Source organism: Myotis daubentonii, chromosome 11 (genome assembly GCF_963259705.1).
Source record: "Myotis daubentonii chromosome 11, mMyoDau2.1, whole genome shotgun sequence".
In the NCBI taxonomy this organism is placed as follows: Eukaryota; Metazoa; Chordata; class Mammalia; order Chiroptera; family Vespertilionidae; genus Myotis; species Myotis daubentonii.
This window is the reverse complement of record NC_081850.1, coordinates 78,630,035-78,656,592: the sequence shown is the minus strand read 5'-3', so window position 1 is coordinate 78,656,592 and position 26,558 is coordinate 78,630,035. Positions and strand designations below refer to the sequence as shown.

At 58.8% G+C, this 26,558-nt stretch overlaps 1 protein-coding gene across 1 annotated transcript in view; it reads right to left on the bottom strand.

Annotated features, from left to right (window-relative positions):
• The window catches only part of LAMC3 (laminin subunit gamma 3), a 51,206-nt gene extending 37,646 nt beyond the window's left edge, over positions 1–13,560 (bottom strand). The window contains exons 1-2 of the mRNA XM_059658347.1: positions 13,096–13,560; positions 1,465–1,769 (exon numbers count right to left, since the gene is read on the bottom strand). Of these exons, the coding sequence (XP_059514330.1) occupies positions 1,465–1,769; positions 13,096–13,468 (678 nt within the window). The 5' untranslated portion in view covers positions 13,469–13,560. The remainder of the gene's footprint in view (positions 1–1,464; positions 1,770–13,095) is intronic.
• Positions 13,561–26,558: the final 12,998 nt, after the last annotated feature.

Here is a 26,558-nt window from a genome sequence, read left to right as displayed (position 1 = left end):
TTTGCTCCCTCAGCCCAACCGTGTGGGGCCCTCCCTGAGGCCTCCAGGGTCATTTTAGGGCAAAACTGGAGCCCCCAGGGACACAGGCAACGGGCTTTTGCAACTTCCAATCACTGCAGCCAAAACTGTGAGTGGGGACACGGTTGGATGGGGACGCGGGTGACTCTGGACAGAGCCCGGTCCGGAGTGCGGGGTGGAGGAGGTCATCACCCCTGTGTGCCCAGCCCGCGCCGGCCACTTTATAGCTGACTGTCCGACGTGGCAGCCACGGCCACAGAGGCTATTTAAGTCAAAATTCATGAGAACGAAACGACATTTAAAATCCCGTTTCTCAGACGTGCGAGTCGCACCACAGTGTTCTGCGGACACCAAGGCCCGGCCGCCCCTGCGGACGGTCAGCAGGCCCCTCCCCCGGCGGCAGAGCGCTGCTGGAGGCACCCCCCTGGAGCACCCGCCGGGGCCCCGGCCCACAGCTCATGCTCTTCCCACACTCTCCCTTTCACCCTCGGAAAAGCCCTGAGACACACGGGCGGGCAGCATTGTGGGGTCACAGAGGGAGGAAGCGAGGCCTTGAGCCGGTGTCCTGGAAGGAGCCAGCACACTCAGGTTCTGGTCTGGGCCTCCCACCCCTCGAGCCCCTGGGCTACCCCCTCCACTCCCCCGGCCTCAGTTTCCCCACCCCCACAGGAAGGGGTCAGTGAGGTGGTGGTGGTCTCCCAGCTCCCGGGAGCCACAGGGAGGCCAGGAAGGGACATCTGTCTGCATGTGCACCCTCTTCTACCAAGTCCGTCATCAGGTGCCCACGGGAGGTCTGGACACAACAAAGGCTCCTGTTGTTTAAAATCTGAAAACCAGCCCGGCCGGTGGGGCTCAGTGGTTGAGTGTCGACCTATGAACCAGGAGGTCAGGGTTCAATTCCCGGTCAGGGCACCTGCCTGGGCTGCGGGCTCGATCCCTGGTGTGGGGCGTGCAGGAGGCAGCCGATCAATGATTCTGTCTCATCATTGATGTTTCTCTCTTTCCCTCTCCCTTCCTTTCTGAAATCAATAAGAATATATTTTAATAAAAATAAATAAATGAAATCTGAAAACCCTGGGATCTCATGGGTCTCCCTGTGTCCTGACGCTCTAGACCAGGGGTCCTCAAACTACGGCCCGCGGGCCACATGCAAATACAAATATTGCATTTGTTCCCGTTTTCTTTTTTTACTTCAAAATAAGATATGTGCAGTGTGCATAGGAATTTGTTCATAGTTTTTTTTTAAACTATAGCCCGGCCCTCCGACGGTCTGAGGGACAGTGAACTGGCCCCCTGTTTACAAAGTTTGAGGACCCCTGCTCTAGACTTTCCTGTGGTCCCTGGACGCCATGTCCCACCCGCAGCCCAGTCCCAACCCCCTCCCCTGGCCCCTCCCCTTTGGCCGCCCCCCCAACCCCCCAGCCCCCAGCCCCGCTCCTCTCCGACCTGCAGCGCGGGGCTCTCCTCGAAGTTGTAGGCGCTGGGCCGGCCCTCCAGCGTGGAGAAGGCCACGTTGCCCCCACTCAGGGGGGAGATGTCGCTGAACTCGGAGGTGCAGAAGGCCACGCGCTCCTGCTGGCCGGGGAGCAGGTAGTGGCCCTCAGGCTGGCCGTAGGTCTTCCCGCAGGAGGCGCTGTAGAACTGGTAGGGCTCCCACGGGCCGCCCGCGCGGCTGCGCTTGTAGATGGCGAAGCTCTCGGGGCGGCTGGTGTGGAACTTCAGGCGCACGTAGGTGATCTCGTAAGCTTTGCCTGCCGCGGAAGACACCCCACCTTAACTCGGTCCTCCCAGGGCCGCTCCATCCCTCCCACCTGCAAGCTTCTCTGAGCCTCGACACCAGCCACTCCCGCAAAGCACCTCCACCAAGCACCCCCTGGGCCCAGCCTGGGACCCCGCCTTGCTTCCCTCCTGGGCCACTGGCCACTCCCGCCCCCCACCAGGAGTTTCATACAGTGGGGGAGTGCTTGGGAATAAGAAGGAATGAAGCACAGAGGCTCCTCCAATTACGATGGGGTTACGTCCAGATAAACTCATCGCAAGTCAAAAACACTGTAAGTCAAAAATGCATTTACGCCCGGCCAGTGTGGCTCAGTGGTTGAGCACCGACCTCTGAATCAGGAGGTCACGGTTCGATTCCCGGTCAGGGCACCTGTCCGGGTTGTGGGCTCCATCCCCAGTGTGGGGCGTGCAGGAGACTGCCGATCAATGATTCTCTCTCATCATTGATGTTTCTATCTCCTTCTCCCTCTCCCTTCCTCTCTGAAATCAATAGAAATATACTTTTAAAAAATGAAAGACCACATGATCCAGCAGTTCCACTTCTGGGTCTCCATCCAAAAGAACGGAGGCTGTTACATATTTTTATAAATTGGACCTCACATCCATTAGGATGGTTATAATTTTATTTTAAAAAGGCAATAAGTGTTGGTGAGGATGTGGAAAATTCGAACTGTTGGTGGGGATGTAAAATGGTATATTTGCAAAGAAAAAGTCTGGTAGTTTCTCAAGAATTTTAAAATAGAAAGACCATATGATCCAGCAATCCCACTGCTGGGTCTGCATCCAAAAGAACGGAGGCCGGGTCCTGAAGAGCTGCTCGCACACCCACGTTCACAGCAGCATCGCCCACACGCACAACCCCAGTGTCCGCCAACAGAGGACGGACACACAAAATGTGGTCCATCCACACCACGGGCTTTAAAAAGCAGGCGATGCTGACACCTGCTTCCACAGGATCGAGCCCTGAGGACAAGATGCCGAGGGAAATCGGCCAGTCACCAAACGCCACACACCACCCATGTACCCGGGGTCCCCAGAGGAGGCAAACTCACAGAGACAGAGGGAGACGGTGGGTGCCAGGGGCTGGGGGAGGGCGCGGGAGTCAGTGTTTGCAGGGGACGGAGCCTCAGCTTGGGAAGATGAGAAAGTTCTGCGGACGGACGGACGGACGGCGGTGACTGCACAGCCATGGGAACGCTCTTTTCTTTTCTGTGTTTTTGTTTGCTTTTTGTTAATCCTCACCCAAGGATGTTTTCCCATTGATTTTTAGAGAGAGTGGAAGGAGGGGAGACAGAAAGAGAGACACATCAATGTGAGAGAGACACCTTGACTGGTTGCCTCTCACGCGTGCCCTGACCAGGGCGAGGGATGGAGCCTGCAACAGAGGTACGTGCCCTTGACCGGAATCAAACCCAGGACCCTTCAGTCCTCAGGCCGACACTCTATCCACTGGGCTAAACCGGCTGGAACTGAATGCTCTTTTCTTTTTTTTAAAAAAAATATTTTTATTGATTTTTTACAGAGAGGAAGGGAGAGAGATAGAGAGTTAGAAACATCGATGAGAGAGAAACATCGATCAGCTGCCTCCTGCACATCTCCTACTGGGGATGTGCCCACAACCAAGGTACATGCCCTTGACCGGAATCGAACCTGGGACCTTTCAGTCCGCAGGCCGACGCTCTATCCACTGGGCCAAACCGGTTTCGGAGTGAATGCTCTTTTCTTAATGGCACTCAACTGGGCACCTAAAATTGGTTAAGATGGCAAATTTCATGTTATACATGTTTTACCCCAATAAAGAAAAACTTGAGTATCTATATGTATATCTATCTACCCCTGCACATGTGTATATTCCAGCCTTTGGAAAGGCAGTTTCATGACTTGAAGAGCCATAACAATGGTCCTAACCTTTGGCACGAGGATCCCTGCTCTGGGAGTTCGACCATGGAAAGGAACCTAAATGCATGAACATGGTCGCCGAGTGGTGGCTGCAGGGGGCACTGGCACCACAAGGGCTCAGTAAGTTAGGGGATCACCTCAGGGACGATGCAGCCACGGGGACGGCGGCCACCAGACGGCGGGACTGTCCTCAGGGCAGAGTGGCGTCTTCCCTTAATTGTCTGCATTTCCCCACTTTTCTCTCTTGAAGCTTGTTTTAATTAAAAAACCGGAGGGAACACATTAAAAAAAAAATCTTTTTTAAGCGACCGGCTTGCCACGCTCGATGTTTTGCAAAGTTCCGTTGCGCGCAGCTTGGCACTGGAACCCCACGTCCGGGAAGACGCGGGCGCGGTGCCGGCGCCAAGGCCGGGCAGCTGGTGGCGGCTGCGGCTCCGGCTCCGCGGGGACCCAGGTGGGACCTGCCCCAGACGTGCGCTCACGCCCAGGAAAGGATTGGGGGGCAGGTCCGCCCGACTCCCCGGTAAACATCGAACAGCCGGAGCCTCCCGCGGGGAGGGGAGCTGGAGCCGCTGAAACGGTAGCTGGCAGCCAGACGCGTGATCGTGATCGCGATCGGAAAAAGACAGTCACCGGGATTTCATGCAAACATCGGGCTGCTGGTCCCCCTCCTGCCCGGCCCGGAGGTGAGAGGAGGAGCCGGAACATCACAGCGACTCAGCCGGCACTTTCTGTTGCAGGAGTTCCTTAGAAGAGCCAGCAAGCAACTTAATCCGCGCTTGGTGACGGAAAGGTTTCTGCCAAAGGCAACCTGAAGGCTGGGAGGACCCCGCCCCCCCGCGCCCCCACACACACCAAGGTCTTCTAAACAGCAACAAGCATTAAATTTACAGTTTCAACCCAGACCCTTACAAGCCCCAGGGGCCGACGGCGCTTCAGGGTGCGGTTGATTGAGGTGTGTTCCCAGCAGGAAAGCGGGACCAAAGCGCCACCCCAGATGTAAACGGGGGCCACACTGCGGGGTAGAGCCCGGATCTGACAGACCCCGCAGCTGCCCAGCATGCTGTTCCCTCTGCCCGGAATGCTGTTCCCTCCACTCCGCACCTGGCTGGCTCCCACACATCCCTGCTCATCCCACTGGCTTAGCGAACCGACCACATGCCCAGCCTCCGCCTCCGCCAGGTCTAGAACGTCCTCCTCCCACGTACTTTCCTGGCTGATGGCTACTCATCCTTGAAGTGGGGGGTCTGGGTGCCCCACTGGGCTCCCCCAGGCACCCTGGCCTCCCGCATCCTGTTATGTAAACACTTGCCTATATCTCCCACTAGTCTTTGACCCCCTTGGGACAAGGGCTGTGAATCCTTCGTGCTGAGCACGGCGCCTGGCGCATAGTAGGTGCTCACTAAATGCTTGCCAAATGTGTGAGGAAGGACGAAGCACGATTTGTACTTTCAAGGAGTTTATGATCCAGTGACCACGTTGAGACAGGCAGGCCCAACAACATGGCTGACACGGCCACAAGTGTGTCTGCAAGCCCTGACCCCAAACAGCCAGCATTTAGTGAGCGCCTACTATGTGCCATGCACCTTGCTAAGGGCTTTACGCACACTGTATCTTGAGACGTCCCCAGACAGTCCCATCATTGTGCACGTCTTACTAACGAGGGGCTTGCCCAACATCACGCCGAAAACAGCTGAGTCTAGTCAACGGCAGGCCTGTCCAGCCCCAGAGTCGCTGCTCGGAACCGGCGCCCCTCTGTCCAGGGCTCCGTGGATGCTCAGAGGAAAGGGCTGCCGGGAAGGGGGTGCTGGTGTCCACGAAGACGGCCACCAAGCCAGCACCTTGAGCTACGTCCTCTCCCAGCAACTGGGACACAGGGCCCGTCAGGAGTGGCAGCGGGGCGGTCCGTCAGAAAGCCAGGCCGGCCCACATCCGGCACGGCCAGGCAGAAGGAGCTCGGCACAGGGAGGCTTATTTTGGGAAAATGGAAACAAAACAAAGGCCTTTAATTGGAGCCATCTGGGGAGCACGGACGGGGGGCGGGGCTGGAGGGGGCAGGGTGGGAAGCCAAGCGGGGAGTGCGTGGGTGAGGCTGCCCGGCCCGCCTCGGGCATTGGAACCAGGTGGGGAGAGCTGCTGGTTCCACAGGGCGGGCAGAGCAGGGCCCTCAGCTCTACCCTCTGCCGCCGCGGCTCCCGTCCTCTCCCGCCCCAGCTCTTGCCAGGGTAGGTGATGGGGAACCCCCATGACCACAGTGCCAGGCACCATGAGAGCCTGGCTGGAGCAGGGCTGGGCCCATCCCACTTCTCTCATCTTGGGGCTGAGAGTCTAAACCCCAAACACGGATCAAGAGTGTCAAGCCTATTGTTTCTAATCTGGAGAGAGTGAACAGACTTTGTCTGACACTATTTCCTAGGGCCGTGGTTCTCAGCCTGGGCTGCACGTTAGAATCACCTGGGAATCTTTTTAAAATCCTGGTTTCTGGGCCTCATCCTCGGGAAATTCTGTGTCTTTGTTACTAATGCTGTGGCCCCACCCCGTAACAAAGAAACAGAATTTCCGGAGGATGGGGCCCAGAAATCAGGGTTTTAAAAAGATGCCCAGGTGATTCTAACGTGCAGCCCAGGTTGAGAACCACTGGCTCAGGGCTTTGTGTTGAGAAGGATTCTGAGGTCCGGTCTGAACTGAGACGTGACTGAAATATACAAACGACAAGTTTGCAAAGAGAGGTGGCAGGGCTTTCAAGACCATCCCGATGAATCAGGGAACTGAGGAGGGGCTGAGGGGAACGGGCAGGAGGGCAAACACAAAGAACATTCCAGAGTGAGCTGAGATCTGGCCAATGCGGAAGTCAGCGGGCAGAGAAAGAGTCAGGGTGGCTCCCGAGCGCTTACTTCAGGACCTGGAGAGGCGAGGGGAGGGGAGGATGCCGCGCCTTTTCGCTTTAAAAGCCCAACATGCAATTCGCCATTTTAACCATTTTAAGTGCACAGTTCACTGGCACTGAGTACATTCACACGGTTCTGCAGCCATTGCCACCGTCCGCCTCCAGAACTCCTTTAATCTTCCCCAAATGAAACTCTACCAATTTCACGACAACTCCCCCAACCCCAGGCCCTGGCACCACCATTCTCCTGTCTCTCTCTATGATTTGGACTCTTTTAGGGACATCAGTTACGTGTATAATGGCCTAAGCGACTGTTTCGGCCGATAACCAGAACGACCGGTCGCTATGATGCACACTGACCGCCAGGGGGCAGACGCTCAATGCAGGAGCTGCCCCTTGGTGGTCAGTGCGCTCTCACAGGGGGAGCACCGCTCAGCCAGAAGCCGGGCTCACGGCTGGCGAGCGCAGCTGCCGCAGCATTGGGAGCCTCTCCCAGCGGCGGCGCCAGGCGCAATGGGCTGGGATGAGCGCGAGCTGCCGGACGCCCAGCCCCGATCCGGGCTCCTCCCTGGCCGCCTGCCGCTTGCCGCACTGCTACATCCCTAGGGGCCCCGGACTGCGAGAGGGCACAGGCCGGGCTGGAGGACCCACCGCCCCCGCCCTGTGCACGAATGTGGTGCACTGGGCCTCTAGTGTTAGTACAGTCATACAGTATCTGTCCGTCTGGGCCTGGCTTATTTCACTCAGCATCCTGTCCGCAAGGTCCGCCCGGGCCGTGGCAGGCGTTGGGGTCTCCTTTCTTTAAGGCTGAGTGACAGTCCATTGTACGAATAGCCCACACTTTGCGTTCTCATTCTCCAGGGGACACTGGGGTGCGTCTGTTCTTTGGTCACAGGACAGCACTGCTACGAACGGGGGGGCCTTGACTTTGGGCCCTAAGTTTGAGGCCGTGGGTGACATCCAAGAGTGCTCGGATGGCCTGGTCAGGGCCCAGGCGGGAGACTGGGCGAGACGTGCAGGTGGAGTCCCAAACATCGACCACAATCCCAACAGGCAAAGCCAGGGGCCTGGGCTTGGGGAGGAGGCAGCTGGCGGCAGGCTGGCGTGGAGGTGGGGGAGCGGAGGAGGGAGGTGGGGGAAGTGGCTGGAGCCTGGGGCGTGGCAGGGCCAGGAGGAAGGCGGTGGCCCGTGGGAAGGCCACAGCCTAGGAGTGTGGATGTACCGGGAAGGCTAGGGAGCCGTTCATGCACGCATGTGTTCACTTGCTCCCGTGTTCCCTGGGAAACCATCGTGGTGACGTGCTGGGGTTCATATCTCAGCTCCCTCACTGACCAGCTCTGTGGCCTTGACCTCCCCCCGATTAACTGGGTAAGCGACTTGAAAGTCGTGACTCAGTTTCCCCATTTTTACAAAATGCATAACAATAATAGGCTTTAATAAGTACATGCCTGCAAAGCACGTAGAACAGTCCCAGGCATGTAGCACGCACGTGATCAAATGTTAGCTGCTACTCCATTCACTGGCCAGGCCAACATCTATGGGGCACCACTGTACGGGGGGCCGGCGCTGGGGTCCAGCCGTGAAAACGGGCATTCCCTCTGCAGCTCGGAGCGTGACCAACACACACGAACCGAAACCACAATGCACCACAATCCCGACTGTGATGGGGAAGGGTGAGGGGCTGCAGGAACGTATAGGTGGCCCTCTGCCCAACCCAGGGGGGCTTCCTGGAGGAGGTCACCCCTAAACAAAGTGGGGCAGACAGCACAGTCAACAGTTGCGTCAACAGGGCTTGGTGCAGACAGGCACACAGGAGGCCTCAATTGTTTATGTAGGAGCTATGGGTTATCCAGAAGAAAGCAGGAAGAGAAACTATTTAGGAAGATGTAATCGCATGTGCCAAGAGCAGGAGGAAAGAGACCCTTTACAGCCCCGTGAGGGGCAGCTGGCTGCAGCCAGAGTGCGGGGTGGATAGGGGGGTCCGGAGGTGTCTGCATCCTTCCTGGGCCTTCCCCCTCCTGCAGCGCCTGGGTCAGTCCTGGCAGCCGGAGCCAGCTGGGCCCTGGGGTCAAGGGGGGGCTGCTTCTGCGGGTGGAGGCTGACAGGACCGCTGTCCTGACCCCAGGACCTGCCTGGGGCCCCGCATTCCAGCCAGAACCCCAGGGAGCAGGAAGGAGGACTTGGCCCCTCAGCGCCGGGCTCAGCCAACGCAAACAGGGCCACCCACTCGACAGGAAGACGCAGCGGAGCCAAAGCTCAGGAGACCCCGCTGGCCTCGGGCCCCTCAGGGCCTCCCGCTGTCCAGCCCCCAGAGCTGGTCCCGTTGTGGCCACATCAGCCTCCCGTTAGTGCCGGGAGCCGGTCCATCCTTGCTGTTTCAAGGGACCTGGCATATATGGCATACGGTTCTAAATATGTTTGCTCACCTTCTTGGCGCTGTGTTTTAACCAAGGTCACCTCTCCGAGAAAGGTTGAATCCCCAGGTAGGGATTTTCCCCTGAAGTTAGGGAGGGAATAAAACCCCTCAACTAAGTGCCAGGCGGGTAATTAATCCCTTTAACTACGAATAATCATGCTTAAACTACATAATCTTTTCTCCCTGGAATGGAGATAAGAAACGCCCTAACCTTTGTAATAGAGATTGATAGGATTGAATCAACTGGTATAAATACAGTTGTAACAAGACAGAAACACTCAGAACTCAGGAGACAGAATTCAGAAGACAGAACCTACACGGAGCCTAGAGACAGAAGAACTTCGCTGGCGAGAGCATGCCAGAGGATCCTGGACCGGGACTGGCCTCGGAGCCTAGAGACAGAGCCTAGCGGGAGAACATGGCAAGGGATCCTGGACTGAACCTGACTACAGAGATTGGCAGGAGAACCTGACTGGAACCTGGACACTGAACCTGACTGGAGAGCCTGGACAGAACCTGGCTGGAGAACCTAGCGAGGGAACATGGCTACAGAACCTCGCTGGAGATCCGAAGCAGAACCTCTCTGGAGATCCGGGCTGGAGATCCTGGCTAGGCTGCTGATCAACTGAACGCTGTCTCCGTGACATTCCTTCTTCGCCGACTCCGTCCACACCTTTGGGGACCCCTGGACCCGCTGGGGTTTGGACCCCGGCACGTTAGTGCTGTCCCTGCCCTGAGGTGTCCTTCATCCTTCAGACCCCAGCAGGGCCCCTCACCCTGGTGTGTCCCCCGAGCATACGTCCCTCACACTCCTGGGCAGCCTGGCCTCAGAGGGCCGGATCCCACAGCCTCCGGAGACACCCGAACGGATGCGCGGGGCAGCCACCTGCGCACGGACGTGGGCACCGGCTGGAGGGTGGGCAGGCGGGGACCCACCCACCTTCCCCCTTCTCTGGGGGCTCAGGACTCATCTGCTCAGAGAACGGAGACTCGAGGGTCTTCCTGTCACTCCCGGGGGTTCCCAGGAATCCAAGAAAGTGGACAAAGAGATCCCCAACCCCGGCCAGACGCACAGCTGGACCCCCTCGCCTGTAACTGCCCGGACGTGTGTCATTCCCAGTGCAGGGAGCTGGGAGGGGCCCGGACCCTGGGCAACTGATTTCGCCCTCAGAGCCTCAGTTTCCCTGCTATGAAAGAACAAATTGTGCTGGGTTTGGGGTGCCGGCTCAGCGGGGTTCTTAGCATGTGGCGAGAGCCCCCTGATTCACGTCTGTTGCCGCTGATGACCATCCACCTCCCCCCCACACCCCCATCTTCCACCAGGTCCCAGCCGGCCGCTGCCGTGGCCTCAGCGAAGGGCCAGGAGCCGCCACCCCCGCTGCTGCCTTTCATCCCCGACGGGAAGGCTCAGCCTCAGCCGGCAGCCCAGCCGCGATCTGGAACAGATGTCTGAGCTCCAGGGGCTGGGAAAGCAGGGACCTCCACCAGAGGGCTGGCAGGGCCTCTCCTCCCCCGCCCCTCCCCCTCCCCCAGCGGAGCGGCAGGGAGAGGCCACCTCGCCTGACGACAGAGCGGGGCTGGGAGCATGGTGACATCCCCAGGCCTCTTCTGCCCCCGATGTTATGCAACCCGTGGCTTCGCCTGGAGCAAACCGGAGGCCGATGGGACAAAGTGGGCCAACTCCGCGGGTCTGTCTCAATCCCTTCCCAGGGGCCACCCAGGGAACCTCAGGCCCGAGCTGCTCTCAGCAGAGTGACGGGGTCACACGCAAGGACTGTCGCAGCTCCGGTGAGCACCTGGCCGACCGCCCGGAGGTGGCAGCTCTTCTCCCCATTCTACGGGGAGGAGACCGAGGCCTGGGAGGGGCGGTGTCTGCCCCCCCAGTGGCTGTGCGGGGCCTGAGTTGTGTCATTTGTACCCTATTCTGACTCCCAGGAGCACCGACGGAGGAGGTGACATTCTCTGTCATTCATTCATTCATTCATTCATTCCTCGCTCCCTGCACACGCACTTGCAGAGCCTCCTCCATGCTGATGCGGTACACACAGTGGAAGAACACAGATGCAGAGTGAGATTCACTAGTGTGTGCGTGAGTGTGTGTGTGTGAGTGTGTGTGTGAGAGTGTGTGTGTGTGTGAGTGAGTGTGTGTGTGTGAGTGTGTGTGTGAGTGTGTGTGTGTGAGTGAGCGTGTGTGTGAGTGTGTGAGTGTGTGTGTGTGTGAGTGAGTGTGTGTGTGTGAGTGTGTGTGTGTGTGAGTGTGTGTGTGTGTGTGTGTGTGTGAGTGTGAGTGTGTGTGTGTGTGTGTGTGTGTGTGTGTAGGGCCTTGGCTCAGGGCCGGGGCTCAGCCGCAGGTCCCCTGGTTATGAAGGGATAGAACTCCCCACCACTAACCGTTCTTGGCAGAGTCCAAGGAGGCCACACCCCAAAGCACAGGGCCCCGCCCACAGCCAGCGCTGGGGAGATGGGAGCTGCCCCCACATCCAGACACCTCCCCTCCCTCCCACCTTGGTGGTGCAGGGCTGAACCTTCTGCCTGCCCCTGGATTCCGCCGACACATGTAACACATCAGCTAAACCCGCATGCTCTGTCATGGAACAGCCTGTCTTCCTCACACCTCCCATCCTGTCCCAGATTCCTTCCCCTGTGGCCTTGGGGTCCTGCCAGCCCCATCCACACCCCCCACCCTCAGCCTTCCTCCCCCATTGGTTTCCTGTCTCCCTGTCTGGATAGAGACCACGCCCATCTAGAAGTCCCACCTCGAGGTCCTGACAGGCTAAGGGAAGGTGACAAGACCCAGAGAATTGGGCTTCTTGGGGGTCGCAGCCAGCGCCACATGCTCTGCTGAGGGGCCCAGCGCCCCCCACCTCACTTGAATGTCACCGCCCCAAGGCACTGCCCCCCAGGCTAGGAAGAGCCTGCTCCATTGACAAAGCTCATGTCAAGGACTTTTTGCTCCGACCCTGGATATATTGCACACAGATGTTCATATTCAGACTGCACTTAGCAGCTGTGTGCCATTGGGCAAAATACTTAACCTCTCTGAGCCTCACTGTTTTCGTCTGAAAAATGGGGATGCAATCCCGTAACTCCTTCTCCAAACGGCTTGGCTCCAGATGTGCTTTGCAATTCCAAACTTCTCAGAGTTCAGAGAGATAACCCCGGACTGTATTCACACCCCAGCAGGGTCTGGAGCCACAGGCTGTACTCAAAGGAGATTTCAGCAGCAAAATGTATGCATACTCACTCTAAGCAGAACACACAAGGTCTGTAAACAGCCTCAGGTCACACTGAGCAGCCAAAAGAAGTTATAAAAAGCTCTGCGCTTTCAAAGCTTAGGGAGATGCTGTACCCGCAGATAAGGAAGTGGAACCAGTGGAAACACCCGCTCCCCGAAAAGGCTGTGGAGGCTGCAATGGGTCCGATACTTAGCTCAGGGCCCGGAGGTCCTGGATTGGGCTGGGCTGGGAGGGGGGAGGGGCACTCCCAGTCCTGCCGTCGGGTAGGCCCGGGAGCAAAGGGCTGGGTCCAGACTCTGGATCCTGAATCCCAGGGATCTAGGCCCTGCACCTTGGCCTGGGTGGGGGGGAGGGGGCCGGGCAGAGCAGAGAAGCCAGGCCACCGGGTCCAGCTACCCACCAGCAGCACGAGCCCGGCTCCTGCTCAGAGGGCTGGACCATCCTGGGGATGAAAGCCTCAGCTCCTGCCCCAGGACACCCGCGGCTGCTCAGCCGCAGGGACTCACCCAGGCCCGAAGGGGAGAGAAGCCCCAAGATGAGGCTCCTGCCTTAGGGGGCAGACCAGTTCACCCCCACAACCGTCACGGGGCACCCAGATGGGCTCCCCTGCAAAAGGCTCGGGCAGACTTCCTGCCCCTCCAAAGCTCATGTCAAGGACTCCAGCCCCAGGTCGCACCCATGTCTATCCAGCTCCGGGGGGCCCCCAGCCGGGTCTGGGGCCACCGGCTGCACGCAGGTGAGATTTCAGCAGCCCCCTCCCATATCGGGGTTTTACAGCCGACCCAGGGGCGCAGCAGCGGGGCCTCTGGCCCGCCATGGGGTGGGGACAGCCGGATGGTGGCGGTGCCGAGCCCCCTTACCCAGGCGAAGAGTGATGTTGACCGAGGTGGGGTACTGCACGCCGAAGGCCATGGACGGGCTCTGCCACCAGGTGCTGTCGTCCTGGCTGTGGAAGTCGGTGAGGTAGGAGGCGTTGTGGTGGCGCTGGGGGTCCGCGGCGTCGCAGCGCTGGCACTGCGCCCCGGCGCCGCCCTGCGCGCCCAGGTGCGGGCAGAAGTCCTCGGGGGGCCGGCCGCACGTGTGCGAGGCCTCGGCGAGCCGGCCGAACGCCGCGTTCTCGAACTCGGGCAGGCACCGCTGCGCGCGCCCCGCGCCGTCGTAACACGCGCCCATCCCCGCGCGGGCCGCCCGCGGCGCCAGCAGCGCCAGGCCCAGCAGGAGCGCGGCCGCCATGGTCCCAGCCCCGCCGCCCTGCGCCCTGCGCTCCTCTCCGGCCGTGCGCCTGGCTCTCTGGAGGCTCAGCCCGGTGGGCGCGGACCGAGCGGGGCGCCAGGACCCTCCCCGCCTGGCGGGCGGGACCCACGGCCGGGTTGGGAGGGACCGACGGCGGGGACAGCACCGCTCAGTCCCTTGGCGCTGACCCCACCTGGCGGACGCTCCCGGGAGTGCCCGGCTTCCGAGCAGCCCCAGTGGCCCTTCCCTGGCCCTGCGGGGAGGGGGGGTCCCTACCCTCGAGCTTGGTCGTGATACAGCTTGTTGTCGCTGTTGAGAGTGTCAATGGCTGGTCCTTAAAGGGAAACTGCTCACCTGTCCCTGTTGGGTCCTGAGATGAAAGGGGACCTCAGGGTCTCCCCTGGTCTTCCCCTTGCACCCCTCTTTCTAGCAGGAAGTGGGTGGTTCCTCACGTTCCCACGGCTCCATCAGCTCTGAGAAGTGCTTCTGCTGCTGGTCCCTCCCTGCTCTCAAAGCAGAGATTCCAACCTGGTATCTGTGACGGAAGGAGGTACCTGGTCCCTCACAACATCACTGAGAGGCTTCCCAGTCAATGCCTCTTTTTCTCTCCAGTCATTACAGTTAGTAAATCAACAGAGAAAAGCCGTCTGTTCTTACCGAGAGAAGCTAGAGAAAACACAGGATAGGATCTAGCAGAGATTTTCATGAACAGCCTGACAGGGTGTAGCAGAAGGTGGCCCACAAGGTATTGGGGTGCAGGGAGGGTGGGGTGGCTAGTTCTGCCCTGAGTTGGAGGGGACAAGTAAACTGAGCCATCAGGGATGAGTAGGGGGAAGGGCACTCTGGCAGGAGGCGTGGTGTGTGCGGAGGCCCGGAGCTGAAGATGGGTGAGCAGGTCTGTTGTGTGTGCAGCTCTGGGTCGGGGGTGGTCCTGGAGGGTGAGGCGGGAGCAGGGTGCAGAGGCCGGGTGCTGGGGTGCTGGGCACCGTGGTGATGAGCTGGGGCTGTGCTGTAGGGGGTCTGCAGGAGCTGAGGGTTGTGAGTTCGTGGTGGGGCAGGGACCTCGTGTGCCTCATGCCGGTCTCCCCAGGGCCTGCACTGAGAGTAGCTCGGGGAATGTTTAGAAATATGCAGGAGCCACATGGCTGGCCAAGGCTGATCCTGTGGGGCTGGGCCAGAGATGACGGCTCTTCACGAGGTGCCAGCTGGGTGCTCGCTGACCCTGCCCAGCTCCTGGCAGCAGCCCCCCCCCCCCCCACTTTGTAGTCGGAGATCTGCTGGAGGTCTCCTTCCAGGTTCCCCTGAACCTGCACTTCCAGTTTCCCCTCCCAGCGCCCCCGTCCAGCTGTAAATGTTCACCCGGGATCTACCACCAGGTGGCGACATTGGCCACATTACAGGACTGGCCCTTCTGCCCCCTGACGCCAAGGACACCTTGGCCATCCCGGCACCTGAGACCAGAAGAGTCTTTGGGTCTAGGGCACTGGCTGTACAAATGGGGAAACCGAGGCCCGGAGAGGGGAAGTGCTTTGCTGAGGACACATCCACAGCAGGACATGAACAAGTAAGTGTCTCTCATCCCTGTGGTCAGCTCCTCCCAGGAAGGGCGTCAAGGAGGGGCTGGGGCCCACCCATGTCAGGATGGAAAGTGTGGCCGGTAGGCGTGGGAGTGTCTGTGCACCCACAGAGCCTCAGAGTGATGCCCAGATCTGGGCGACAACGGGCGACCAACACGTCTGGAACGGCAGGAAAGAGGCTCAGAAGGAGCCAGGAGAGCTGGCAGCCCCCCTCTGGGACACTCAATAACGTGCGTGCCGCCAGCTCTCCATCAAGAGCCGGCTGAGTGTCACCTCCCAGCAGGACCCGCCATGACCCCAGCCCAGGTGCGTATGCCTTGCAGACAGAGGCCCCCTCTGCACACGCAGGACCTGAAACCCATGCGCAGGGCCACATGACCCCGTTTCCCTGTAGCTTTGAAGGCCGACCTCACAGCCTGCCCATTGTCCTTGTGGTGGCAGGGAGGCCGGGAAGGCTGGGGCAGCAGAGCCCGCGCCAGTTTCCTTCAGGAAGAGGGATGGGGGTGGAATCCAGGGGACCAGCATGGAGGCGGCGTGGGAGGAGGGGGCCTGTGCCTACACCTGGGACCGGAGATGCCTTGGGAGGCTTGGCCTCTGGCTGGGGGCTGCAAGCATAGGCGGCGTTCTCCCCTCCCTGCAGTCCACCCACCGAGGGTTAAAACCTGCTCGGAGAAGAAAGCGGGGAGAAAACCCTGTTCTGATGTGCTTCGTGAATGGTAATTAAGAAGACAGAAGATAGTGGATTTTTTCAAGGCAGAGATGAAAGGCCTGCTAATTAAATCTGGGGCGATCGGGCCAGGGCCCTGCTGATCCCTCCTGACAGCTCCACAGCCTCCTTGGAGCCGGGGTGGGGGCGCCAGCACAAGGGGAAAGAAGCCCCGCCCCAGGCCGTGGGGTCCTGCCCTGGAGGCCTGGGAAGGAGCCGGCTGGCACCCCCGGCCCTGCCCCTCTGGGACACCTTGCTTTCCCCACCTGGACAGCATGGGGTTCTGGTCTAGGTGGCTCCTCACGATGCCTGTCTGGCTCCACGGCTCTGTCAGTGTGCGTGCCTGGGCCTGTCTTCCCTTCTGTCAAGTGGGGAGACTCCCCCTGCTCAGAGACAGGCAGGCCGAGGAGGAAGTCAGAGCTGGGAGTCTTCCAAGGCTGTGGAGAACTGTGGAAGAGGGGGCCTAGTGGCTGGCTGCCCATGGCCCCCCGAGACCTTGCGGCTAGCCCCAAGCCCCTCTGTCTGCTCTCTGATGGCCCTGCGGGGTGCCATCCTGAACCTCGACCAAGGACAACGTGGCCATCACGTGGGCTGCCTGGGGGCCAGGCCTGGGCTGAGTGCACCACCTGCACAAGTAAGTGCAGTCGGGGAAACTGAGGCTTAGCCAGAGGCAGGCTCTTGCCCAAGGCCACCTGCTAGTCAGCCACAGAGCCGGGATTCAAGCACCAGGGCGCCTGGCCCGGAGCCTACGCTCTTTTCCACTTCACTCTTGTCTCCTTCCTGCCCTCCTTTAGGGAGCACCTGCTCTGGGCCGGCCCTGTGCTGGGCACTGGGGTTGGCACGGTGTGGGCAGTGGGTAGTCCACCACCTCATGGGGCCTACCCAGAGAATCAGGGAGACAGACAGTGACCCAAGAAACCAACTGATGGAATTAGGAAGTGACGGATCATCATAAGAGCCACAAAGGAAGTGGATACGTTTGGGCAATCAGGGGAGGCTTCTCAGAGGAGGTGACAGCTCAGTGGAGACTTGTAAAATGGAATGGGAGGCTGGGCGGAGAGGGAGCTGACAGGGGGCTCCTCAGCTGTCACCCTTCAGAGCGTCTTCTACCCCCCAGGGGGAGGGGAGAATCTGGCTCCTGTGGGCTCTTCTCAGGGTGCTGGCTCTTTAAAGGGGTGAAGGTCAGGGGCAGGGAAGGAGCTGGCAACCAAGATGGGGATAACTGACAAGTGGGAGCGCCCTCCCCTTCACGGGGCTCCAGTTGGAAACCGTGAACTTTACAAATGTCAGGGAGAGGCGGGCTTCTCAGCCTGGGACCCCGTGGAGCCCATTAGCATTCGGGCGCCTGCTCTGCCTGGGCGGAGGGAGATTTATGCCGCCTGCTGGGGCCCAGGCGGGAGCGCCTAGAAAATAAAACCAAGGCTGCCAAATCTATGCCTCCCCCAGGAGGGTGTGGGGGTGCTGTGGGGGCACCCGGGGGACAGGGAAGTGGAGAGAGAACCCCCACAGGCAGAGAGCCAGGGGCATGGGGTGGGGCAGGAGGACCCTGCTTTGCCGCTCCTTGGAGGGGTGACCCCTCGCGCTCCCCCACACTGGGACAGGCCCTATCCCTGCCTCTGACTATGAAATCATCCAGATTGCTCCTCAAGGCAATCCTCCTGGGGAGAGGGCATTGGCCCCATGCTACAGATGGGGAAACTGAGGCTCGGGGAAGCAAAGTAACCTGCCCAAAGTGACATGGCTGAGAGGGGCCAGGCAGGATTTAACCCAGTTCTCTCTGATTTTCTTAGCAGCCTCCTGGCCCTCCCCTCCCTCACCACCACCCCCCCCCCCGTTTCCTGGATAAACCACACTTGGGATGCCCACGGCAGCCTGTGGCATTCCCTCTGCAGGCACCCAGGGAGCGCTGTGCGGGCCGTGGCACATGTACACACACGTTCCCTGCACGGGAACACCTTTCCCGGCCCACCTAGAGACCAGCCTGCTCCACGGCTCACGGTCTGTCCCCGTGGCCGGCAGGGACACGTCTCTGCAATGGGATCGGCCCCCAAAGCACCTGCAACACATGCTGGGTCCTCGGGGGTGTTGGGCGCTGTCAGGCTTCTGTTTGGATGTGTGTGGCGTGTGAGTGTTGTACGTGTGTGCAAGTGTGTGGCATGTGACGTGTGTGCATGTGTGTGGTGTTTGTGTATGCACATGTGGTGTGTGTGTGCTATGCGTGCATATGTGTGGCTGCCTATATGCATGTGGTGTGTGTACATGCACATTTGTGTGGTGTGTGCATGTGTGGGGTGGTATGCAGTGTATGTGTGTGGTATGTGGTGTGTGTGTGTGTGGGGGGTGGTATGCAGTATATGTGTGTGGTATGTGGTGTGTGCATGTGGTGTGTGTGCATGTGTGGGGTGGTATGCAGTGTATGTGTGTGGTATGTGGTATGTGGTGTGTGTGTGTGTGTGTGTGTGTGTGTGTGTGTGTGTGGCAGAACCAGGCTGGGCATGGTATAGAACTCTCCTTAGACTGGAGACTGAGGGATGCGGGTGCAGGGGGCAGGCCTGGCCGAGGCAGCCTTGGTGGAGCTGAGGGAGGAACACACGTGGGATCTGATGGGGAGGGAGGCCCGGGCAGGCCCTGGAGCCTTGAGCAGCCCAGCGGGGGGCCTGCGGGCTCAGAGCGCCCCCTGGGACGGGGAGACACAGATGTGGAGGCACCGGGGATGGGGCTTGAAGCCAGAGGCCAGCTTCTCGGGCACATTCCCCAAGGGGCACAGGGAGGGGGGCTGTGGGTCCCTCAAGTGGTGGGGTACAGGAACCTGCATGAAGCGGGGGGCCCCTGAGTGGCTACGGAGGGCAGCCTGGGAGCTGGCCCCCAGGGCCTCCAGCTATGGCCCCCACAGGCAAGGGTGGCGATTATCAAGCTTTCGCATCGCGTGGCACATAAACTGATTACTAAAACTGCGGCACACCAACAAATGTATCATATTTTTTGCCGATCTGACGAAAGATAGGTATAATTTTGATTGATTTGCAAAAATAATAATAATCGTAATTACCTACACTTTTTGCTCCAGAGTGACTTTTTAAAAAACCAGGTGTCTATGCCTGTGTATAAGGATTTCTGGTGCCAAGAACTAGCCAGTCAGGTGCAACCTTATTATGCGACATGACCAATAAGATGCAGCTCTGCTCTATGACATAGATTTATGTTGGCTGTAGTCATTTTTTAATCTGACTAAGGGAAAAGAGGTCAGTGCCCCCGACTAAAGAGCCAGGTATTGCATGTTTTAAAAATTCCCGTGGCAACCGGTTGAAAATCGCTGGGCTAGGGTCCCATCCCTCAGCGGGGAACAGGGGGCAGGGGACAGGGTCAGTCCTGGGGATCAGTGAGACCCCAGGCCCAGCCCTGAGCCCTCTGTCCTCCCAGAATGAGCCCTCACCGAGGACAGGGACGGTCACTCCCTCAGCCCCCTGCACAGTCGGTGCCCAGCCGTCACTTGCGTGTGGAGTGGGGCCCAGCCCTGTGCCCCGAGCTGTGTGTGGAACTCCCCCATATTCGAAGCGGCCTCAGGTTAATGGCTGCCCCCCCACCCCCTGCTCTCAGATGAGGACGTGAGGCCCGGGAGGGTGCCCTCCCCAGGCTCCCAGGCCTGCAGGTGCCAGCGCTGGGCTTTGAAGACGTGGCGGGATTCCGAAGCAGAAGCACGGCCTGGCCGCTTGGCCTGGGATTCCCGTGGGAGAGGCGGGCAGGGGCACGTGCCACCTGCAGGAGTGGGGACGCTGGGCCTGCGGGCTCCTGAAAGCGAGTGACAGAGAGACGCAGGCTCGGTCCCAAGTTGGGCTGCCATGGCCTGGTGGTGGGCAGAGGATAGGCAGGGAGGCCTGCCAATCGAGGCCCCTAAATAATGGAGAGTGACCAGCTCGTCTGCTCCCTGTCCCAGCCGGGGGACAGGCTCCGGCTTCATAATGTGTGATCGATGGGCCTAATATGGGACCAGAGACGGCCGGCTGGCAGCCCCAGCCTGGCCTGCCGGCTGCCATTTGCCCATATATTTATTTATTTATGCATTCTCCTCCATGGCAAAGGCCCAAAGACAATAAAAGAAATTGAATTGCATATCAGATGGGACATCAGAGGGAGATACGGCCATAAATCCCGTCGTATTTATTCCATAAATATCAGTGCGTCCCGAATAGCCAGCGCCTGTTATGAAGTTATAATCAGGAATCTGCTCCCACGATGCTTGCTGCCGGCCCCGCCCCCATTAGACAGACAGGCTGGGTCCCCCAAAGAAACAACCGCTTCCTCAGGCCACCTGCCCCGTGAGGCAGGCATCTGCTCCCCCGGCTGTCTCCACCGGAATGAGGGGCAGGGTCCCCGAGAAAGGGCTGGAGAGGGCTGGCATCCCAGGGTCCCAGGCCGCGCGCAGCGAGCCCAGAGAGGAGAGAAAGTTTCTCCAGCCCCCAGGCGCCTGCCCACCTACCACACTCACTCCTGGTTGGAGCCATCTCCCTCTCTCTCTCTCTCTTTCTCTGCCAGTTTTTGTGTGTGTAATTTACATTCAGTAAAACACACAGATAACTATATAGCACGATGATGTTTTACATGTATATGCACGTGTGAAAACACCGCCAGGATCTAGGCAAAGAGCATTTGTCACCACAGAAAGTTCTTGATGTTGCCTCCCGTGTCATTGCCAGCTTTCCAAAGGAAGCTGCCCTCCTGTCATGTAGATGCCTTTGCAGGTTCTAGAACCTCAGAAAAACACAGCCATGTAGTATGCAACTTCTGTGTCTGTTTTCTTGTTTGACATCAGTCTATCTGAGACCCATCCACGTGATTGTGTGAACCTGGGGTTCCCCCTTTTCCTTGCTGTGTAGTAGGTAAATATACCACAATGTGCTCATCCGGTCTCCCGCGGATGGACATCTGGGCTGTTTCTAATTGGGGGGATATTGTGAACAAAGCTGCTGTGAACGTCCTTGTGTGTGTCTTTGTGTGAATATAAGCACCCATTTTTCTCAGGGATGTGGCTGGGAGTGGGATTATTGTGTCACAGTGTAGATGTATGTTTGGGATTATTGTGTCACAGTGTAGATGTATGTTTGGGATTATTGTGTCACAGTGTAGATGTATGTTTAATTTTACCAGAAACTGCCAAGCATGTCTTCAAAGTGGCCATGCCATTCTATATACCCACAGCATTGTGTGAGAGTTCCAGTTGCCCCCCGTGCATGCTAACACTTGGCTTTGTCTGTCCTTAATTTTAGCCATTCTCGTGGCTGTGTACGGAATCTCTCTGTGGTTTTAATTTGCATTTCCACCACTAACTCTTACCTAAAGGACTGCATTGGCCACCCACTCGGGGTCCTTGGGCTGGCCCCTGCCCTTGCCCCCAGCAGTCCGCTTGAAACTCGGATGGCACCTGGCTTGCTAGGAGTACAAGCCGAGATGCTGATGGGCCCTGCTGTCCTGGGGCCTCCCCCTCTGCTCTCCTCAGCTCTCTGATGCCCTGGGTGCTCTTCCCTCCTTCGGTGGCTGCTCAGATGTCATCTTTTCAAAGACACCTGCCCCGATCCCATTGCTCACCTCCTTCCCCCCTTCCTTTCTCTCCCCAGCACTTTCACCACGTGGTGGTCTGTCCCTGCACCCTGGTATCAGCTCCCCAAGGGCCAGACCTGTATTTTGTTCACAGCGCACCCTGGGGCCTAGGCCAGTGCCTGGCACAGAACAGAGGCTCAGTCAATGCTGGTTGAACGATCAAAAGGAGTCGGCAGCGGCTAGCACAGCATTCTGACACAGCCGCTCTTCGAAATGGGGGTGAAATTCACCTAAACGTTACCATTTCAAACGGACGCTTGGTGGCATTTCGTGCCTTTGCATTGCTATGCAACCACCGTCCCTGTCTTGTCCCAATGGCAGCCGCTTTGGCGTGGCCTCTGATGTGACCTTAATAGTGTCCCCTCCCTTTCTTATTTTATTTTTTAAAATATATTTTTATTGATTTCAGAGAGGAAGGGAGAGGGAGAGAGAGAGAGAGAGAAATATCAGTGATGAGAGAGAATCATTGATCGGCTGTCTCCTGTACTCCCCACACTGGGGACCGAGCCCACAACCCGGGCATGTGCCCTGACCGGGGATCAAACCATGACCTCCTGGTTCATAGGTTGACACCTAACCACTGAGCCATGCCGGCTGGGCTCCCCTCCTTTTTTTTTTTTTTTAACAACGAAATGTCCCTGAGCTTCTTGCCCACTCCCCGCGGGGTCTGGCTGTGCCCTCGAGCTTCTCTTCCAGTGTTTTGTAGCCAGTCAAATGCTCCCCCTTGGAGGCTGGCGGAGGGGGCCCCCATCCACGCTGATCCCCCAGCACCACGCGGCCCTCCAGGGGCCCATTGGAGAGACTGGGGGGAGGGACGTGGCCCACACTGTTGACCACTCCGCCTGAGCCCATGGGTCCCGGGGGTGGGACAGACCTGGGCGGCCTCGGCTCTGCCGCCCCAGCCCTGCGGTCTCCCTGGGGCCCTGCTCTGCCTCTCCCACCCACAGGGTCTCTCCCTCCTTCGGGTAATAACCGGGGGAGGGGAGCGCGACCCAATTTATTTGGCAACAAATAAAGAGCTGCTCTGATGAAGTGGGGGAGAGCGTTTAAAGGAGGAAAAATACCTCGGGTAATGCCATCCCCCGCGTCTTTATATTCTGAAGCGGACGGCTCTGGACGCGGGCAGAGGCCTGATTTAATATCCGCATGGAAAGCGCTGCACCTGATCCAATTACCACGGGAATTTTGATACAGTCAGCAGGCAGGATGAAAGATTCAAGGCGCTCACCGGGGAGCAAACACGAAGGCCGGATTACCGGCTCCTCTGCGGGCGGTTAAGCCATTCAGGTCGCTGCGAGGGCATCTCAGGCCAGGCTGGGGGGCTGGCAGGCCGGGGTGCCAGTCGGCCTGGGGGGCACACTTCTGTCCCTCGGGCAGCCGCCTCCAGGCCGGTGGAAGGCCTGGGCTGGACAGGCCCGGGCTCCCCGAGGAGAGGGGTCATACATGCTTGGCCTCCCTCCACTCACTTTTGCCAAACCCTGTCCAGGCTGCCTCCCCACGCGCCCGCCTGACTCTGTCTGCGGGCCACCGGGCTGGCCCAGGCCCCGGGCCCTGCCTGGACACCCGCCGCAGCCCCTCGCTAGCTCCCGTCTCTCCCTCCTGTCCTTCCGTGACGGTGGCTACAAACATGAGTCCAACCCTGCGTCTCCTCTGTGCTCAGAACTCTTCAGTCACCTCGGACAAAGTTCAAGATCAGGCTACACCTCCCTGTGCGGCCCATCCTGGTCCCTGCACCCACCCAGCCTCCTCTGTCCTCAGTCCAGCCCAGCCCAGGTCTGCTGTGTGCACCCTGAGCCCCTGCCCGTCGCCTGCAAAACACTGGCCTTGACTATGAGTAAAAAGCCACCCAGTACTGTCTGTTCAAACTCCACCTCCCCAACTGGATGTTGGGGAGGCCAGGAGTTGGCCAGTCTCCGTCCTGTGCTGGCCATGCGGCCTTGGGCAAGGTTCCAGATGCCTGAGCCTCAGTCGACTGCTCTGCACAATGGGACAATAATGTCTGCCTCTGAGAGGTGGTGGGAGGATCTGGAAAGATGCTGAAGGAGAGCGTAGGTGCCACAGCCAGACTCATCTGGGCCAAGTCCCAGCCCTGCCAATCACCAGCTCTGTGTCTCAGTTTTCTCATCCGTGAAATGGGTCTTTGTGGCAATTACACGAGTGAATATCTACACCCCTGTGTGTAACAAGCACCACAGCAGTGCTAGCTTTTCGGTGCCCCAACACCTCCTGGACATCGCTGGAACGCGACAAATCATCCCCCCACCGTACTCCCCGTGGAATGGGAAGGGCCTCGGGCAGCCCCCACCATTAGAGGACCAGGTGTTTCCCACCGAAGCCAGATGTTGGCCTGTTAACCACAAACCCGTGACTACGGCTGAGTCTGCCGCCCCCAGAGCCCGCCTCCTGGGAAGGGACGTGGCAGGGGTGCACAGAAGGATACGCTTTGAATGGAGACAGGAGTGAACCTTGTGAGTGGACAGACTTCCCTGGGGTGGCTTCGGGGCATAGAAAAGACGCTCAGACAATGACTTTGATTTTAAATATTAGCATTTTGTTGGTGAATGTTATATATTCAAAAATGCCATTCTTTCCTGGGCTTCTGAGTTCACCTCCCTGAGCTGACTGCTGTTCCACTTCTATGTTCACTAGAGGCCAGATGCACGGAATGTGTGCGAGAGTCGGCCTTCCTTCCCCGGCTGCCGGCACCGGCTCCCCCCTGGCACCCGGGACCCGGGCTTCCCTCGCAGCCCCGGCTTCGTCCGAAGGTTGTCCGGTCCAATTAGCCTATTACTCTTCTATTGTTATAGATAAAGCGAGCGCAGTTGAATCCCTTTAAGGGCCATTTGATTGGTCCCATTTCCAAAACGAGTTCAGCCCCTTCAAACATTTTAAACTGCAGAAACACATGGAATTGACTCGGTTTACTCTTTAAGGACTTTAGTGGTCTGACCACGAGGCGGGCCTCTCTGCAGACTTAAGCCCATTGTTAGCACGTGGCGCGCTGGCTGAGGGGCGCTGACCCCCCGCTGCTCACACCCTCCTGAGCGCGCACCTCAGTCCCACCTCCTAACCAAGGGCTCAGCCTCACAGTTTAATTCGAGTCACGAAGCCGGCCCGCTCCTTTCATCAGCCACATTCTCTGAACTTTACGAATACATGAGCCGCCACCTCGCACATACTTATTAATATCACCAGATATTAATATTATCGTTGTGATTCTCTTGAGTATATCTGTTCTTTTTTTAAGAGCCTTTTCTCTTTTTAAAAAAATATGTTTTTATTGATTTTTAGAGAGGAAGGGAGAGGGAGAGTGGGATAGAAACATCAATGAGGTGAGAGAATCATTGATTGGCTGTCTTCTGCATGACCCCTACTGGGGATTGAGCCTGCAACCCGGGTGTGAGCCCTGACCAGAAATCGAACAGTGATCTCCTGGTTCACAGGTCGACATTCAACCACTGAACCACACCAGCCGGGGGAATGTGTCTATTCTTTTTTAAAAAAATATATATTTTATTGATTTTTCACAGAGAGGAAGGGAGAGGAATAGAGAGTTAGAAACATCAATGAAAGAGAAACATCCATCAGCTGCCTCCTGCACACACCCTATTGGGGATGTGCCCCCAACCAAGGTACATGCCCTTGACCGGAATCTAACCTGGGACCCTTGAGTCCGCAGGCCGACGCTCTATCCACTGAGCCAAACCAGTTAGGGCTGAATGTTTCTATGCTTAATTCTAAACCTTCTTGGGGCGGAAAGGTTTGCTAACCTAGCACAGAACTGATTTTGCCACACCCAGAGATTTGGGGGTTACCTTCTCAGCTAACTGAATGTCTTCAGACAAGCATGTCTGGGCTGGGGTGCCCACACTCCTACCCGCCACCTCATGGGCATGCAGCCCTGCAGCGTTGGACTCCGGGGGCTCCTGGCTGGCCAGGCTGCGTTCCCCAGCCCCTCATGCTCGTCTCTGCCTGACACCGGCCCCCCTCCTGCCCCAGCTCCCTCCCCGCAACCCCAGTTAATTGGGTTCAGCTCATCTGCTTACTGCTTCCTTCTGTCCTGACTCTTCCTTTCCCCTCCCAGGCGGAGCTGCCACGTGGGGGTCACCTTAGACAGGCAATTGGGGTCTGCGTGTCTCCCAGGGCCTTGCCACCGCTCTGAGGTCACCGCAAGGACGCGAGGCGAGTAGAAAGCATGAGCACCGCCAGGCCCAGGCCCAGAGGACAGGTGGTGATGAGGGGCATGGCCTCTCCGAGGGGCGCAGGGCGACAGGAGCCCCCCAGTCTCCCCACGCGTGCCAGTTGCAGGCCCTGCACCCCTGCTGTCAGGAGCCACACCGAGTTGGGCCCCTCCAAGGCCGAGGGAGACCTGGGGCTTTGGGTCCCACCTGCCAGGAGGAGAACCCAGCCTGGCCTTGCTGCTGGTGCTGTGGCAGAGGCTCGGTCTCAGAGCCTCGCCTGTTAAGCCAAACAGGGTCCTGGGCTCCCTCCTGGGCAGCGTGGCTACGGGCACTGAGCGGGCCTGGTGCCCAGCAGGCTCTGCCCAAATGTCAGTCCCCTCCCTGCGCCAGCTCCCTCCTGAGCTCCACCCCGGGAGGCCGCGGCCAGGGCAGCACACACAGCTGGCATGCATGCCAGCACCTCCCATCCCTGGGCGCTACCTAGACGCCAGGCTCACGGGAGGGCTGTCTGCAGGGTGTTTGCACTCTCTTGTTTGACATCTCAACGACCCCCTGAAGGCAGTAACCATTAGCCGGTCAGTACTGGGGCTCAGAGAGGTTAAGTAACTTGCCCAAAGTCACACAGCTTAGAAAAGGTGGAGCCATGCCTGTCATTCCTCAGCCCCCTCTCTCAGCCCTGTGCTGTCCTTCCCCAGGGCCGGCCCCAGATCCAGGCCTGGGCTGCCGAGGCGGCAGGAGGAGGCGGCCATGACTGAGCCCCAGCCCCTCCTCTCAGCCCCGCACTGTCCTTCCCCAGGGCCCGCCCCAGATCCAGGCCTGGGCTGCTAAGGTGGCAGGAGGAGGCAGCCGTGACTGAGATTTCCACAGTGGAGAGGATTCCGTTCCATCTCGTCACTCCCTCCTCCATTATCGCACCTCTGGGAGCTGAGAGAATCCCATCCACTGTGAAGGCCGCGGCTCTCAGATGAAAGGCGCAGCCTCAACCAGGCTGGCATCCCCACGGGCTGGGCTGCCCGCAGCGCCCACCGCAG